General features: G+C 41.7%; 1 protein-coding gene across 5 annotated transcripts in view; it reads right to left on the reverse strand.

Moving 5' to 3' along the window:
• LOC310765094 (vitamin D3 hydroxylase-associated protein-like) overlaps positions 1–17355 on the reverse strand; it is a 20656-nt gene continuing 3301 nt past the window's right edge. Inside the window, exons 3-17 of one of the 5 annotated variants that reach the window (XM_083619630.1) lie at positions 16523–16636; positions 15316–15459; positions 14768–14901; positions 13091–13297; positions 9971–10011; positions 9323–9447; positions 8248–8373; positions 6956–7053; positions 5999–6098; positions 4916–4959; positions 4383–4422; positions 3015–3123; positions 2507–2652; positions 495–663; positions 1–259 (exon numbers count right to left, since the gene is read on the reverse strand). In XM_083619630.1, the coding sequence (XP_083475756.1) occupies positions 529–663; positions 2507–2652; positions 3015–3123; positions 4383–4422; positions 4916–4959; positions 5999–6098; positions 6956–7053; positions 8248–8373; positions 9323–9447; positions 9971–10011; positions 13091–13297; positions 14768–14901; positions 15316–15459; positions 16523–16636 (1563 nt within the window). In that variant the 3' untranslated portion in view covers positions 1–259; positions 495–528. Of the gene's footprint in view, positions 664–2506; positions 2653–3014; positions 3124–4382; positions 4423–4915; positions 4960–5998; positions 6099–6955; positions 7054–8247; positions 8374–9322; positions 9448–9970; positions 10012–13090; positions 13298–14767; positions 14902–15315; positions 15460–16522; positions 16883–17355 lie in introns of those variants that run through there. The other 4 variants (XM_083619629.1, XM_083619631.1, XR_014549442.1 and 1 more) reach the window with 4 other exon arrangements.

Genomic DNA, 17355 nt, shown 5'->3' on the forward strand with positions numbered 1-17355 from the left:
TATTTTTCAAACATATATATTTATTGTTGCAATGAATAAAAAGTGAATTCATTTAAAAACATTCTTGTGTACTGACTTCATAACAGTTTTCTGTATTTTCTCAATTAATGGAGCCTAACATTACAACAATTAGCATGGGAGAGGGCCCAAAAAATTGAGGTTTGAAAGGAATCCTCATGCTCTTAAAGGTTGAGAACCGCTGCTGTAGACAAGACTGAGCTAGATGGACTGATGATCTGACCCAGTATAAGGCGATTTCCTGTGTTCATTTGTAGAAAGAAGGTGATGGTAAAAAGAGAGGGGAAATAATATTAGATACTGGATAAACTTATACCCTGTGAATGAATAGAATACAAAAGCAGTATGCAGCTAATCAAATCAGCCTACTATTGATCCCTCTTCAGTCAGTTGCAGAAAAAATGTAATTCAAAGGAAATGCTGGAACCAAATGTATGTTTTCTTGATGGTCAAGATTCCTTCCCTGAGACAACTACCTTCTTTAGTGGCTAATGATCTTCTCTGTTAGGCTCACATGGCTTTCTCCAGTCTCCTTTGGTGGGACAGCGTCTCCACCTCTTTCATGAAATGAAGGCATAATTCATCCTGCCATGGTAATGCCACACACTGAACTGCCACAGGGAGCCCCACAGCACCTTTCACAGCCTGCAAGAGATGTTCAAAAAGCAGAGTTACTGGGAATGCTTAGGCTCTGGGTCTCAAACTTTCTAGAGTGATGCACAGGCCTGTTTCCTCTGAAGTAAATCCCACTGACTTCAGTAGGGCTTACTTCCAAGTAAGCATGCATAATAAGGCAGAAAACTTACAGTCACAGACTTCACCCTCTGAAGACAAGCTGAGGTCAATCATCAAGCTTTGCCCATCTATCAAACGGTAGACTCCTGATCTCTCTCTCTCTCTCTCTCTCTCTCTCTCTCTCTCTCTCTCTCTCTGCTGCCTTGGGGGCTATTGGCCAAAAGACATTTTTAAAAAGCTGCTATTGTGTGTCTGCATGGACAGGGAACATCAGGACAGCTCTCTGACATTGAACTGTAGTCAATGTTCAGGGTAAGTTGGGCTGTTAGCCAAATAATTCACCAGTGCTGCTATCCCCTGTCTTTTGCTTAAAGATGGATTCAGACAACCATTTGTGCCCTGATGGTCACTTAATATGCAATGAACAAGTTTTAAGGATTGCATTATTTGCCTTAAAATGTTGTAATTTGACCCCCCTTCCTGTTACAAAATGAACACAGTCCTGAATGTTGCCGCTGTTAGACCTGCAACTCTTGTCTCAAGTCTCCTGTCATAAACTCTTCCTTCCTTAAAGAAAGAGGACAGAAGCAGTCAGTTGGGATCAGAGAGATGTTGCTATGATTCTCTATTTCTCATGTACAGTATTTCACCTAAAGTTGAAACAATTTTGCATCAAAACATTATACAGTCGTACCTCGGATCCCAAACGCCTTGGGAGTCGAACATTCCGGCTCCCACACAATAAAAAACTGGAAGTGATTGTTCTGGTTTTCGAATGTTCTTTTGGAAGCTGAATGTCTACCGGGGCTTCCACAGCTTCCAGTTGGCTGCAGGAGCTTCCTGCAGCCAATCAGAAGCCGTGCTTTGGAAGTCAAACATTTCGGAAGTCAAACGGACTTCCAGAACGTATTCTGTTCAACTTCCAAGGTACGACTGTATAATGAATGTCCTTTTGCAATTGTTCCTTCTCCAAATATCCTCTGGGTATATACATTTGCTGTTTGGCATCATCATCTGACAGCCAATGATTGTGCAGTAGTAATAAACGTGTGGCAGTATTTCACAGGTGACATGCAGTACTAGACAGTATTTCAAAGCGACATGTAGCAGTCACCATTTAACAACCGAGGTCCAAACAACATTAACCTTAAATGCATGGCCACCCCAAATCCACATCTCCTGTAACTGTTTAGTTGCAGCAGATGTGGGGCATGTCATCATCATGCTCAGTGTTTCTCCATTTCAATTCCACATCTTTGGATGTTGCTTATGAGGGATATGAAAAAGCTGAACATGATGATGGCATTGCATCATTCATGCCCTTATAGCAGTTAGTATTGGACAGTTTTGATAGATGATTTGCAATAGTATTTATTTACTAAATTTATATGTTATATCATCTTAACTCATTTATGCAATAGACAATTTCAGGTGTTGATGTCAAAGTTCAATTCTGAAATCAAATGCCACATTGTGGGATCATACAGTTTGACATAAAAATCCAAGTTTTGAAAGCCACTGAACTTGAAATGTTCAGCTCAGACATCGCTTAAATCCAAACCCCTGTGTTGCAATACAGAATAATCTTCTCAAATACAGCCGCAACATGTGGCTAATGAATATAGTAAATGTGGTATTATTAGTAGTAGAATGTCATCCAAAATTTACAATTCATCAACTTCAAAATAATATATATATCAGTCCATAACCAAGAAGTAGTCAATGTATTTGAACCGCTTAAATCCAGACAGACCTCTTTCAGTCTCTTATCCCAGGGGTCACCAAAGTGTCCTCGGTGCTGTCCCAGCTCCTCTTCATCAGCCTCTGTAACGGTACTGACTGGCACAACTCCAGCAGGAAAGTTCAAAAGATTGTACAGCATGGTATACGAGATGGCAGCTGGAGGAAAAGAATATGCAGAAAAAGTGGTCTGATGGAATCCAAGAAGTAACGACACATACACAAAGAGAAAACTATCCCGGACCTACAGCCTGAAGTGGTAACAGGTTAGCCACATTAGTGAAAACGAGGCCCAGTTTACAGACCCATCCCAGAAAATCAGGAATAGCTGCACTACCTCAGTGCCTCTATTTCTCCATTTGGCTTATAATGGAGAATGGCAAAAACAGATTCTGGGCCTTACTGCAAGTCCAGTCCTATTTCAGAACGGTCCTATTTCTTGACAGATATTCAATAATCTTCATAATTATTTTTTTAAAAAGTGATTGAAATATACATACTCTGTGAATAATGAGGCTTACCCAATAGTTTTGAGGGATATCTAAGATTAAAGGCAGGCCCCAGAACTGGACAGAGGACAACATCAAGCTTGCTTTTCTTCCACTGGTCAACAAACTTTTTACGATAAGCCTGAATGTGCAGTGCAAGAGCAAGTTAGAGTTTAGGTGAGCAGTTAGAAAGAGTCTGGAAACTGCACGGGTTGTTATCTGTTGAGAACAATACTGCCAGCATAATCCACCTTATTTCAAGTGACATTTCTCCAATGCATAGATATATCCATTAAGCTGCATACAATATCTCTATTGAAAGTGAATTAGTTTGCGTGCAGCTGTAAGAGGGAGGTGTCTGTAAGAGTCTCTCAGGTACCTTGGGCCTTGGTCATTTAAATTTTTACAGGTCATATTCCCTCCCCAACCCGCTGGGTTGCTAAAGTGCAAATTTAAACCCTGATTAGATGACAAAACTAGTATGTAGGGCTGTGAACCAGATTTGACTGATTTCTGAACCTATTTGGCCCAATTTGCATCCTGTCCAAATTGGGTTGAAGCAGGTGCAAAATACTACCAGTCTGATTAGCTTGTAACAAATTGATTTGTAGAGATGTGTATAGATAGATCTGTAATAGTAGTAATAATAATTTATTTATACCCCGCCCATCTGGCTGGGTTTCCTCAGCCACTCTGACCGGCTTCCAACAAAATATTAAAATACAATTGTCTGTTAAACATTTAAAACATGTAGCTCAAAACAGTCTCTCAGAAAGCCAGACAGAGTGTCTCCCAAGTGTTGCAATTGTTAATTACAACAACATATAAGGAGAACACAGAGGTGCCAACTTCTCTGGAGGATTGAGAGGACCAGCTTGCCAGGTGGCAAATGAGTGGGACCCCTTCCTCAACTCAGTGTCAGAAGACAAAGCCAGTGTCTGAAGTAGAGCTTTAGGGTTGGCTATGATGTGACCTAGGGGAAGAAAGGTTGCAGGCTGGAAAAGGCAGCAAGCTGAAGGCTGATTTCTGTTTGAATCCAAGGCTGCAGCTATGAGAGGCCCTTTGGGGTGTTAGTGCTGTGAACCCTCCACTGTAAGCTCGAGTTGTATATATGTGAAACTAAACCGTATATCATAAAGACACCCCCTTCTCCACTGTGCCGCATTCCTAAAGGAATGGGTAAGCACACCTGGAGCCCCTGGAATCTTGAACTGCATTAAGATTGGGGAGGCATGCAATAATATATTCACAGAGATATGGGCACTACTCTTAAAACTGGTTGCAACCCTTGGAGTGAAATTCATATAGCACAGTTTCTATATTAAAACTGATTTCTCAGCCCAGATTAAGCTTTGCTTTTTATTTGTCCTCCCACCACCACCACACACACAAAAATGTTACCATCACTTTGTCATTCAGCTCCCACAGACAATTCACAGACCTGAAACATGCAAGACATAATAAACAGCTGATAATATTAAAATGACAGAAGACTGTCACTGCAAGATCATAAACATGAGCAAGATCATAAGTACCTAAGACAAGACAAGTTTGAGGCTGACCAAGACATCCTTATTGCACAGATTATGATTATCCCACATTCTAGAGCATCAAAGTTCTATTTAACAGAACGAATGCCTTTTATTTTCAGACCTCACATCCAGCTCCACAGGGTTCCTGATTTTCACAGTGTTACCTGGCAATGTTCATTCCTGGAGTACCACAAGCAAGTGCTGCTAAATCAGAAATCATACTAGCTCAAGGTTGAACAATATTGATAAGACTTTGAGTTAACTACAGCAGCAGGAAATCTAGCTCAGAAGGAGGTTGGCGAAATCAACCTCCACGCCCCCCAACTTATGTAAGGCACCATCCCTTACATCTTGCGCAGGCCTCATTTATGTATGCTTGTCAGAATCTATTGCACCTCTTACCTTACTCCACACAGTGCATTGAGATGGCTGGCCAGTCTTGGAAACTAGAATGTAAACAAAACTGGATCCATTAGGACTAGTAGATTTCCCCCCCTTCATATATACATTCTTGGAAACGGATGACATTATAAATCTTTCTTTCTAGATCAACTTTACTATATGCAAATATACTAGCCAGAGGCTACTCTTGCTTATGGGCCATTGCAGTCCCGTCTACCAGCTCTACAGATTTCTATAAGCTATCTGACTCCAACAGCAGGTCTACCACCTCCTAAACTAAGCATGATGGAGGATAGAACTAGTGGTATCTGGCCTGGGATGAACAAACCAGGTGTCCACCTGGACTTCCCTTCATTTCAAAACTGAAGTTGGAACAGAGTCTTAACAGCCAGTTACTTGGTAGATCTGTTATTCTTATTTCTGTCCCAGCTGCTAAATGCTTCATTCCTTCTGTGTACTAGATTGACAAATCTGCTATCTTTCTTTTCTTGTGCCTACCATCAGAACCTCTGTCCCTTTAGTTTTACAATATTTCCCACCCCTCAATACCACCATGTCCTGAACTATAGTGATAAGAGTTGGCACGGTGATTGTCCCAGATAATAATGGAAGAAATTAATTATTTATTGTTAATAATAATTTAATTATTAATACAAAATTTATTTACAAAAATAAATAACCACCTAAAAGTGAATAACCTCCTAAAGCAGGCCTTTGGCCCTCCAGATGTTGCTGAACCACAACTCCCATCATTCCTAGCTATTGACCATGGTTGCTAAGGGTGATGGGAATTGTAGGTCAGCAACAACTGGTGGGCTAAAGTTTCCTCACTCCCAATCTAAGTAAAATGGTCAGGCCCTACAATATCTCAGAATACATCAACTCTAAATAGCTTCTGTGGTACCTCTAGTGGAAGAAATGCACATAAATGACACACCCATTGTAGCTCATTTCTCATTTTACACACAACATTTTATAATAAGAACATTTTTCAAAAATGCTGTTCTTAAACTTCTCTCTGGAGCAGCAGCAGCAGCACGAGATTAGTAATATAAATGAAACCTAAAGAGGTCCAAGACTCACCCAGGGCTTGACAAACTTGGCCAAAACTTTCCTCATGAATTTTGGGATTCTAAGATGAGCCACTTGGGGTTTCAAGCATGGGTCGACTATATCTCTTTCACTGGAAGGCAACATAGGAGGACGGTGAGATAGGGCAATCCAGTTCTCTTTTACACAGAAAACATTGATTTCTCACAAAAATGTACTACAGCATGATGATGATGATGATGAAAATAATAATAATAATAATAATAATAATAATAATAATAATAATAATAATTATACCCTGCCCACTCTGGATGCCTCCCAACAGAATGTTAAAAACACGATAAAGCATCAAACATTAAAAACTTCCCTAAACAGGGCTGCCTTCAGATGTCTTCTAAAAGTCAGATAGCTGTTTGATTAACATACAAAATTTGCTCTCCTGGGATGTGGTGACTACAGCTATTCAGTTAGATGGCTTTAAAGGGGGGGTTAGACAGATTCATGGAGGACTGGACTACCAAGTTGCTACTAGTCCAGATGGTTAAATGCAACTTCTACATCCAGAGACAAAATACAACTTGCTGAGCAACAGTGGAAGTGGGATATCACCCTCATGTTCTTCATTTGGGCTACCCAGAGGCATTTGGCCGGTTCCTATGAAAACAGAATGCTGGGCTCAATGACCCTTTAATCTGTTCTGACAGGATATTTCAAGGAAGTTTACCATGCTAAGAATGCAGTATTAATTGGCAAGTCCCTTACCACAGTACTGTTGAACAGTGAACTAATTTGACTCCTTCAGAGTTTGACTCTGAAGGTTGAGACGTACTATGTGGCAGGAAGTGACATCATTGGCTGCTCCACCCTCAGGCAGCAAAATGTCTTGAACCAGCCATGCTTTGAATACCTGGACAGCATTATTTGATTAGGGTTCTTGTCCTCCTCTTTGCTCTTCTCTTGTAGTGTCTTTTAAGAGTCACGGTTACTTACAACATAGCCAACAGTGTTGAGCCTCCATCAGCAAAAAGGCCTTTGATGTAAAGTTCATCTATGGCATAGTCCACTGAAGGTGGGGTGAAGGGAATGAGCTGCAAAAAAAGGGTTGGTCACTGAGCAAGTATCAGGTGCCAATTCATTGACTCAAAGTCTTCTTTCACAAGCACATCCCAACTTTCTGCTCCAGACAGAGGTCAAGATCTTTCCCCATCTGCTGTTTGTCTGCTCGGAATGCCGACACATGCACAGAACATCTTTCCTTCCCAAGACATACAAGATACAGGAGCCTATGAGCCAATTTTGTAGTGTACAGTCCACCTCCACCACCTTCCCCTGCCACTAAGGGTGCAGCATCATAGAGCAGTAGAAGACTATGCATGGTGTGAAGATAGTGGTAGAGAAAAGTGTTTCTTCCTCTCTCCTAAGTCTAGAACCCATGTGTGTCCAATGAAGCTGAATGTTGGAAGATTCAGGACGGACAAAGGAAAGTACTTATTTCACACAGGGCATATTTAAACTATGGAATTCTCTTCCACAGGAGGCAGTGTTGGCCACCATCTTGGATTAGACAAATTCATGGATAATAAGGCTATGAATGGCAACCAGCCACAATTTCTCCCTATGTTCTCCCTCCACCGTCGAGGCAGTGTGCTTCTGAATACTGGTTTCTGGGAGTTGCAAGTGGGGAGGGTGTTCTTGTGCTTGGGTCCTGCATGTGGGCTTCCTATAAGCAACTGGTTAGCCCCTGTGAGAACAGGATGATGACTTGGTTGGAGGACTGCACTGCAAGATTCAGAGAAGTGCAAATTTCAAGGATGGCTGTGTTTCAGTTCATGTATTGCTGCAGAATTAGCTAAGTCCACCTATAAATAAATGCAAACTGAATTCATTCCTTAGGGTGACAATGCATTTACATTAAATGTCTTCTATTTCTTTTGGTCTTTCTTTCTCAATTAGCTATCCAAGTATGTGTGTAGTTAGGACCGGTACTGTAGAGAGCCAGGAGGGAATTAATTACCTCTGAAACGCTATTTACCCCAAAATGGAAGGCATCGTGAAGCTGACAAAGACCTTTTTTAGATTTTTCCAAAGTACCAACTTCCAATAAAACTGTATTCTGCAGGCTGAGAATTCTGTCCTCAGCGCTTAACAATAGCCATTTATAGACTGCTTCCAGAACTGGATTGAATGTGCTGTGTAAGTAGAGCCAACCATCTTACAATTAACTTTCTTTGTACTTGGCTACTTATATAAATGCAAAGGGCAACAGTCCCAAAGGTACACACCGTATGGCCAGCTTCTTGGAGAAGCTTCTTGGTTTCATGCACAGCCCGCCTCATACAGGGAGGGAGCAAAAAATAGCCATCAGTGTCATAATAGCCAATCCGAAGTGGCGTGGAACTAGAGTATACCTAGGAGAGAAGAGAGAGAACCTTCAGGTAATATCATCAATGGATAGATAGATTTGGAATCAATTTGTGGAAATCAGAATTGGTGGCAGGGGAAAATTGCTTTCGTACTGTACATTGAACTAGATATCTCAAAGATCACAGAGCTGCTACCAAAACCAGCAGTTGCATAAACAGTTAAACTAGAGCACTAGAGTAGAGTGTTGGTTTGGGATTGGGGAGATTCAGAATAGTCATGACGCCATGAAGCTTATTGGGTTATCATGGGCTACTCACCATTTTTCAGCCCAGGGATGGGGAACCCTTTTCATCCTAATGTCACATTTCCTTCTGGGAAATCTTCTGGGGGCCACATACCAATGGTGTACAGAACCAGAGTCAAAAGTGGGAGGAGCAACTAATGTGAACAGCAATGTCTGTACACAGTAGAGTAGTTTCTACAAACACTCACACACCTCTCTCTATGCTTTATCCCAACAAGCAGTAAGTATTCTCAGAGTTCAAGGACACAAAAACCAAACCCTTAATTGTTATCAGGAACTGAAATTTATAGCAGAGCATATCCTTTAAATTGAAAGTTGTTATATAAAATTGCTTGGGCTTGCTTAACACTCATGGGCACAGCTCCATTATTTGTTCAATGTATGAAAGAGCAGGATAATAATGCTATATTATGGAACTGTTTACTTTCAGTGTATGGAGAAGTTTTGGAGCAAAAGAGCAAAGCGGGGAATCAAGTTAATGCAGAACGAGTAAAATTAATAGTAGGGAAAGGGGGAGACAGTTCCTAATGCAACATGGGTTGCTACTAAGGCGCTCTCTACAATGACTCTGGCAATGGCTACCAAATTCAGGAGCAGTGTCTACAGCTACAGGAGCAATGGGGTTCTCTAAAACATCACCCAAAACATTCCCACACACTGAACAATTCACAATGTAATCTTTTATGTACCTCTTCATTGAAAAACACAGGCGGAATAAAGGGGTCCAGCTGGAACATGTCATCACATAAGAGAGCCTTCATGCACAGAGCTAGACTTTCCACATCCCTTGCCATTGGGCCCACTGTTCCTGGAACTTCAATTGAAAAGAGAAGGTGAACATGGTTGCACATCATGCACAACCCATAGGATATGGGGTTGTCAGATATGAAATGATGACCATCTAACAGAACGACAGAAGTGCATTTTAATCCCTAAACATTTTTTTTAAAGTTTGCATTTTTTAAAGGCAAAGGGTAAATGAATGAGTGAACATACAACTGCACCAAATAAATGGGTGAAGAACCCAACTGAAGTATGGTGGTGATAGAAAGTGAGAGCAGGTTCCGCTTTTAACTTGCTAGTCAAAAACAATATAAGTTTCAAGCTAGAATGATACCTGGGCCAGACACTGTTTAATTTTTACCCAACATACATCACTTGGAGATCATATCCTCACCCCACCAATGTGATTGAAAGGTGTCTTTCAACTACATATTCAACCACAGCACCCACCCAATGATCATCTGCCATAGCACATACATGCACTTTTTGCATTCAATCAAAAGTGATCCTTCAGATCTTTCTGAATTTGGATAGAAAAGGAAGAGGTCCTTTACCTGTGAGTATTCCATCAATGGGGCCCCTTACTCCTAAATTGCTGTAGAACAGAGAAATGTCAGAACATGCAGCTGGGAAAAATGTAAATCTGATACATGGACAATTCTGCTGCCACCAGAACTACTGCCAGCTTCTTGGAGGATGGCCACCCAAACAACACATTATGTTCATTGCATGCTCAGACTGGCTACTTTTGTTGAAAGAAAAGCATTTGTGGAGCCCTAAGCCATATCAAGGCCCTGCCTTGGTTTCCTGTCAAAAATCGCCCCCCAGCTATTTGCCCCAAAGGTGCTATTTACCAGGCATGAAAGCAATGCCATAAACCAACTTTCCCCATGCTGGTGCCTTCCAGATGTTTTGGACTATAAATAACTCTCACGACCTAATGAAACCATCCGAGGTTTTATTCTGTGGTTAGTTGTGACAAGAAAGATACAAGAATAATAATGAAACAGAACCTAACCTCTTCAATGAGGGGAAAAAATGAAATCAGTTCACTATCGCTGAATCAGATAGATTTCCCCAATTATTAATTGAATTTATATCCTGCCCTTCCTTCTGAAAGAAAGGACATACACAATAATTTATCAGAAGAAGTTTTCTTAGCAGCAATTACATTACAATTTATTTACGGCTATTAGCCCATAGAATATGTACAAACATAAAAACACAGGGACATAAAAACAGATATATCCGACAACAGAAGGTGAACACCACGATGCAAGGGTGGGTCATTGAGCAGAGCCAAGTGACAGCTTGGGGCCAGGAGAGCTCCAAGGGACGGATCACAGAAAAGGAAAACTGAAGACGAACTCCGACATGCACTCTCATCATAACAGTCCGATTAGTTTTGATGTTGTTGTTGTTTTTTGGTGGTTTTTGAGTGTGAGATAACCGCATTCAGAAATCTCGCCACCTGCAGTGTTACAGAAGGATCTGTATCCTGCAAAAGCAGTGCGGCGTGTGACTCAACAGGCCTGCCAACCAAGCGCAGTAAAGCAGGACCCAGGAATTTAGCCCTGGCTATGCTATGTAGGGGGCAGTTGAACATTATATGTGAAAGAGATTCAACAGTTTCCCCGTCACACACGCATAGCGGAGACACCAAACCCTTGGAAAATCTGTGGTTCAGCAGGTTCGATGGAAAGACATTGAACCTTGCACGAATAAATGCACGTCGGTGTGGTACTGATGAAAGAGATGACATGTATGATGGAAGGCCAAGTGGTGGGGTTATTCCGTGATACCCCTGGCGAGGTTGTGTTGATTTTCAATGTCCGCTAATCTTTGCTCAATAAGGCTTTTGGGTGAGTGTAAGTTCATCTTTAAGGAGTCCGCTGGGGAAATTCCGATGCTCAGAAGTTTGGCATGGATTTTTCTTACCCACGGATTGACAAAGACGTCCCACCAGAGGCACTGAAAAAGGTAATGGTCGGGAAGCCTATGCCAGCTGGACAGCCAATAGCCAAAGACTCGCTTCCAGATGACAGTCTCCAATGATGCGATCCTTAACTCCAGACGTATGGCTGTGTTGCTCACACACATGGGGAGTTTCAGAAGGCGACGGAGAAACTGATTCTGCAATGTCCCCAGTGATGTTAAATTGGACCCTGGGGCCCAGAGCGGGGCAGCATAACAGAGGGTGGAAACCACTTTTGCGTGGTATACCTTCAATGCAGAAGGGATGTGAGAGGCTCCGTCGGCCGCAAGAAATTGGAGTCTTAGCAGCAAATTTATGCAAATAATGGAAAATTGTCTTTATGTAGGCTGCTGAGTCAATTAGTTCACACTCAGATAGGCGAAATCAATGTCCATTTGCCAAGCTTCCCCAGCTGCATAAATGGGTTGCTGCCCTGGGTGTGTGTTTAGTTTTTAAATATATCTGCTGGGTTGTTGTTGTTGTTGCACTTTTAACTGGTTTTAAGCTTTTTTTAATTGTGCATCACCTTGAGATGCTTGTGTGTAAGGTGATTAATAATAATGAACAACAACAACAATTATACTATAAGCTGAACTATGCACAGTAAATATTTTTAAAAGGAAAAGGATTTGTGGGATTTGAGAGAGGCTGGCATGTCTGTTGAGTATTGCAATCAGCATAATATTCACATGCATTTGCTATGCTAAAACCACACCAGATAGAAATGGGAGTAATTTTATGGCTTTAAACCATGCTTAACCAGGATTCCTGGCTTACCATGGCATCCGAATCAGGGATAATTATGTGTTTTGCTTACACAAACAACAACAGATAAGCCAAAACACACCTTAGCTTAACATCAAAGTTTGTTTGGAAGGAAAAATCCTATAACCCCCAGTGTGGACATAACACACCTTATTAAGTCAGATATTATGTTACAAACTGTCTAAAGATTTTGTGAATATAGCCATGTATACTGTTAGTCCTGCTATTGTTTAATGTAATCAATATAATTTGTGGGAATGGGAGAAGGATGAGTGACTTTTTGGAAAGATGGTTCTGCAAGGTTACCAGAATCAGGAAAAGCAAGTTCCAATGTCTAATAGTGATAAAGAAGAGATTGTTTAACATTAGATTAAAGGAAAGCCACATTCCTTGGGAGATAAGGCTGCACATGCCAATTTGCTTAGACCCTCAGAGCACCAGGATGAGAACAGAGATTATGATCTTTGAGTTACGTAGCCAGAAAAGGCTTTGCATTTAGAAGGGGGTCTGAAAGATGCAAGGATCTTGCAATCTCAAAAACTTCCCATGTCAATCTTGCAACACAGATCATATCTACAATTAAGACTGCACTACATAATCAAAAGACTGAGTTGATGGTATAAGAGTTGTGACATCAGAACAATCTTCGAGTGAAGATCACTGCAACTGCCCAAGAAAGGTTCACCATGGTCCAGCTCCACCAACTCTTGAAGCATCTTCAAGTTCACAGTAAATATTAACTATGGTTTACCACACTTTTTAAACTGTGCCATCAAGCAGATCACTCCCCTAAGAAGTTCAAGAGCTACTCAGGAAGTCATTCATCATCTTTCCGAACAAGGTCTCCAATATTTATATTATGAGAGAGAATTTTCATGCTTCGTAGCAACGAATGCCATTCATTTGCACAGTAGGCGATATTATCAGTACATACCTCAGTCTGCCTGCTGTTGGCTTCAGCCCACAAAGACCACAGAAGCTAGAGGGTAGACGGATACTTCCACCCAAATCTGATCCAAATCCCAAGATGGACCCTCCTGCAGCTATTAGGGCACCTTCCCCTCCAGATGATCCACCAGGGCCTCTCTTATGATCACAAGGATTCACTGTCTGGCCAAAAGTAGAGTTGCTGCAGTCATAGCTACAAGACGATAGAAATACAGCAGTTACCCATTTGTTTGTTAGAAGGCAATCAATGCACTTGCTAAAAATAGATGCCTGTTGAACTCACAATGGAACTGCAGATAAGTAGCATACAAAATACTATCACCCTGTATTGAACATGTGCCATCAACCAGACTATAATGGGCTGAAAACAGAGGGCAGGTACAAGCAGCCATATCTTGGCAACAAGTTTAGGCAGGCCCGGCCCACTGACAAGGCAGGGTGAGGCACTCACCTTGAGCCGCAGAAGCCTCAAACGGTGAAATAGGATATACCACCCTTGAATTTAGGCAATTTTTTTAATGCCCAAGCAACAGAACTGTGGTACTGGCCATATTCGAAAGAGCAAAAATACTCATAATACTAATTTAGCCTGGAATTTCCAAGAATGCATTCCATTGTAGAGCTACATTTCAAAATAGGCTACCAGGGCTGTTACCCAGGTGCTAGAATGGTTGACAGATCCAAATAACGGCAGACTTCTGTATCTGCAAAGATAGTGGAATGGCCATTATAGGTTGTATTCAACTAACTTTTACTGTGAAGAGGAGACACATGGAAATTAAGGAACCTAAATTAGTCATGGTCATTAATCTCAATGGGTCTACTCTGAGTAAAAATTAGTTCAATGCAACCCATGTGTCTTTCTTCGCTAGAGGCCTCAGTGCAACCTGATACCTGACTAGCACTCAATGCAGCTTCATCTGAATGTCTGTTGCCCTGCTGCATCTTAAGATCCTTCAACCCAGATCCCTCTCACCTATGCTAGACACAGAGCCAAAGGCTTGTCCCTGTTTTACATCACCATCATCATCATCATCATCATCATCATCATCAGTTTATTTATTTAATTTCTATACTGCCCTATACCTGAAGGTCTCAGGGCGGTTCACATAAAATAACAAATACATAAAATCAAAACAAAAGCAACAACCCAATTTAAAAAACCCCAAACACTGTTACTATCTACTCTTTGTGTCAAAGATGACTGCAAACTCCTGGAGGAACAAAATAAACACAGATTCGCCATCTGAAAAGATGGTCACGTTACACTTGGCTGGACATTGGCATTGTCCAACACTTCCTCCAGCTTGCTAATCTTCTCTTTCTCCATTAAAAAGCTACCATTTCCAGAAGTCTTCCAGCTGCTCACCACCCAGAGCAGGCAGCACTGTGGGACTTTCTAGGGAACAATGGGAGTTGATAATGTTCCATCACTCTTGGAGGGAACTGAATGGCCAGCCTGGGTGCCCACAGTATTCACATGGTACATATCAACCTATCTCATACCCATCACTGGTAATGAATAATGTGCCTCAGGATCTGACATTTTGAGTCAGTGAAAATTTTTACATGTATGATTTCATTTTGTTAAAAAGTCAGAGTGAATTGATTCAGTACACAAGGTTGACTTGCACCAGTACACAAAAAAGCATATGCAACTTACTTCAATAAGGATTGTGGGACATTGGTGATTACAAATGGATTTGCTCCCTGTCTTTTTAACACCTCGACCAGCACACTGTCCTCTTCTGCCAAGGCACCAAGTGACTGGACCAAGCCACATGTTGATAAATGACCCTAGAAGCAAAGGAGCTTGTTAAATGCCTGGGTGGTTGTGGCTGTTTTTCAAACTATTAGAGAAACAGTTCTAAAACAAAACTCTGAACTAGCTCTGTATTTTGATAACTATCCAACACCATAACCTGCTTATGGGCATTTTCTGCTAGGTATTCTAACAAAGAATTCTGTGCAACTTGAAAGCATTCTTAATAATAACACACTTTGCACTGCCATCTCAGTATACGCTGCAATATCAAATAGCTGGACGGTCAACAGTTTTATGTTCTGCTCTGTTTTGAAGTTCTAACCATAATCTTACAAAGCTTTCTTATATGAATCCCAGATTTGCTGCCCTAGGCGTTTAGTAGTCCTACTTTGGTCCATCTGCACCCAACTCTAGATAACCATTGTGACTCAGAGAAATAGAATCACCTTATATGCAATGTGGTCCTTGATGCTGACAGGCACACCATACAGCAAGCCCCTTTCCTTCTGTTTCTTCAGCTCCTGGAGATGTTGCTCACATTCTGGAATAAAATGGCGCACACAGTTCACCTCCTGGTGAACTGCTAAAGCCTTTTCAGTGAAAAGCAAGGGAAACATGGTGGAGAATGAATTAGTAATAGATATGTGTCCCTTTGATACAGTGTTTTGCATTCTTCAAATATCTAAATCCAAATGAACTTCTCTGCTACGTCAACCCTAAGCAAAACTAGGAGTGCAGGGGAAGCCAGACATTCCAACCAAGATACCTTTGGCGGGGCTGGGGACATAGTGTGCCTGTGGCCACACAAAAGCTTACTAGCCTGGAAGAAGCAATAGATTCTTACAAATGAGCTACTGCATACTCTGATTCTACAAGAATGTATCCAACAACAGATTACCACTATTAATATTAAAACACTGAATCCTACACAGGACCAGCTCTACCATTAGGCAGAGTGAGGCAGCAGCCTTGGGCAGCAGATGCCAGAAGGTGGGGAGTGACATCAAGGATTCAGAACAGAGCTGGGTATGTCATGTGGCCTGCCTCATTCACTCTAAGCTACCTTACAGCCCTTAGTAATAGTGGAGAAAGCTGTCCCGTGAGTGGTGTAACTAAGGTTCAGCTGCCGGTCCAGTTAGCTTCTGTATATGAAATTTGAGAGGGAAGAGGAAAGTGCCGTTCTTTTCTCAACCTCAGACAGCAAACTGTCTTGGACTGGCCCTGATCATACTCTTGTTGCTCCCACAACCCCCAACTTACTGAAGAGTAATGGATCTTAACTGTGGGAAATCCAGAGAGGGAGAGAGAGAGTAAGTGATCACAATCTGGCAAAACTATACTTTAGACCTGAAAGTGCAGACTGAGACACCCAAGAGCCCAAGACCTAAACAATTATTCCTAATTGTAAGAGGTGGTGTTGGGAATTTCAACTAAATTAGGAAAAACAAGTTTGTGCAAATTTACTGAAATAATCCTGATTGCATAGTGCAGGGCTATGTCCAAATATTTTGGCTACTGTGAATATGGACATTTTTGTCCTAGAGGGACCAATTAAATAAACTATGTATTGATTTATCTGAAATATTTCTATACTGCCAAATACATTTTAAAAGTATCAAGATGGTGAAGAACACAACGTATCATTCTTCTCACCTTTTCCATGTAAGTGTAAAGGACGCTTTCTGGAGACAAGGACCCTTCCTTCAGCTTCTCCACTAGCTCTGCCAGAGGCAGAGAAAGGACATGAGCGGCTTGTACCCCAGGATTCTGTGGAGACAGCATACCACATGGCAATTCTCATGGACTATGTGGAGAGGGGATGGGGAGCTGAGCCCTGGGGCCTCTCTATCCAGCCCTCGGAACTCACCTCCTCCTTAGGCCACACCCCTCTCCCAAGGCCACACCCCTCACTGGCACTGAGCAGCAGTCTCCTCAAGTTCTCTTGCATGGCACTCATCTGTGCTTGAACTTTGACAATGACTTCTGCATGCATGCCTGGATAAAGACTGGAGAGATGTCAGGGGAGTGGGGTATATACACTTTTGATGTTTTGCATAGCTGGAGTGCAACCTACTGTTAAAAAGGCAGGAATCATATCCCTTGCTTTGTCTGCTCCCCAACTGCTTCTCCCAGCCTACCTTGGGCAGGTTGTCTCTGGAAGGTTGCCTCTAGGGCAGTGTTTCGCAACCTTTTTCTGACGGTGGCCCCCTTCCAACCTTATTTCTTTCGTCCCCTGTCCTACCAGTAGAAAGGTAGCTATTTTGTTTCTAAACAGAACATGTTTTATTTAAATTTTTTTTATAATTGTATAACTTATATAATTCCACCTGTGGCCCCCTTGGGATATCCTGGGGGGCAGTGCCAGATTTACGTATAAGCTAAACAAGCTATAGCTTAGCGCCCCACTCTCTTGGAGGGTCCCCAAAAAAATTTAAGGGAAAACAACTGGATGTACATTTCCAAAATATAAGATAAAGAAACAAATA

The sequence above is a fragment of the Podarcis filfolensis genome, assembly GCF_964270895.1.
Source record: "Podarcis filfolensis genome assembly, chromosome: 6".
Taxonomy (NCBI): domain Eukaryota; kingdom Metazoa; phylum Chordata; class Lepidosauria; order Squamata; family Lacertidae; genus Podarcis; species Podarcis filfolensis.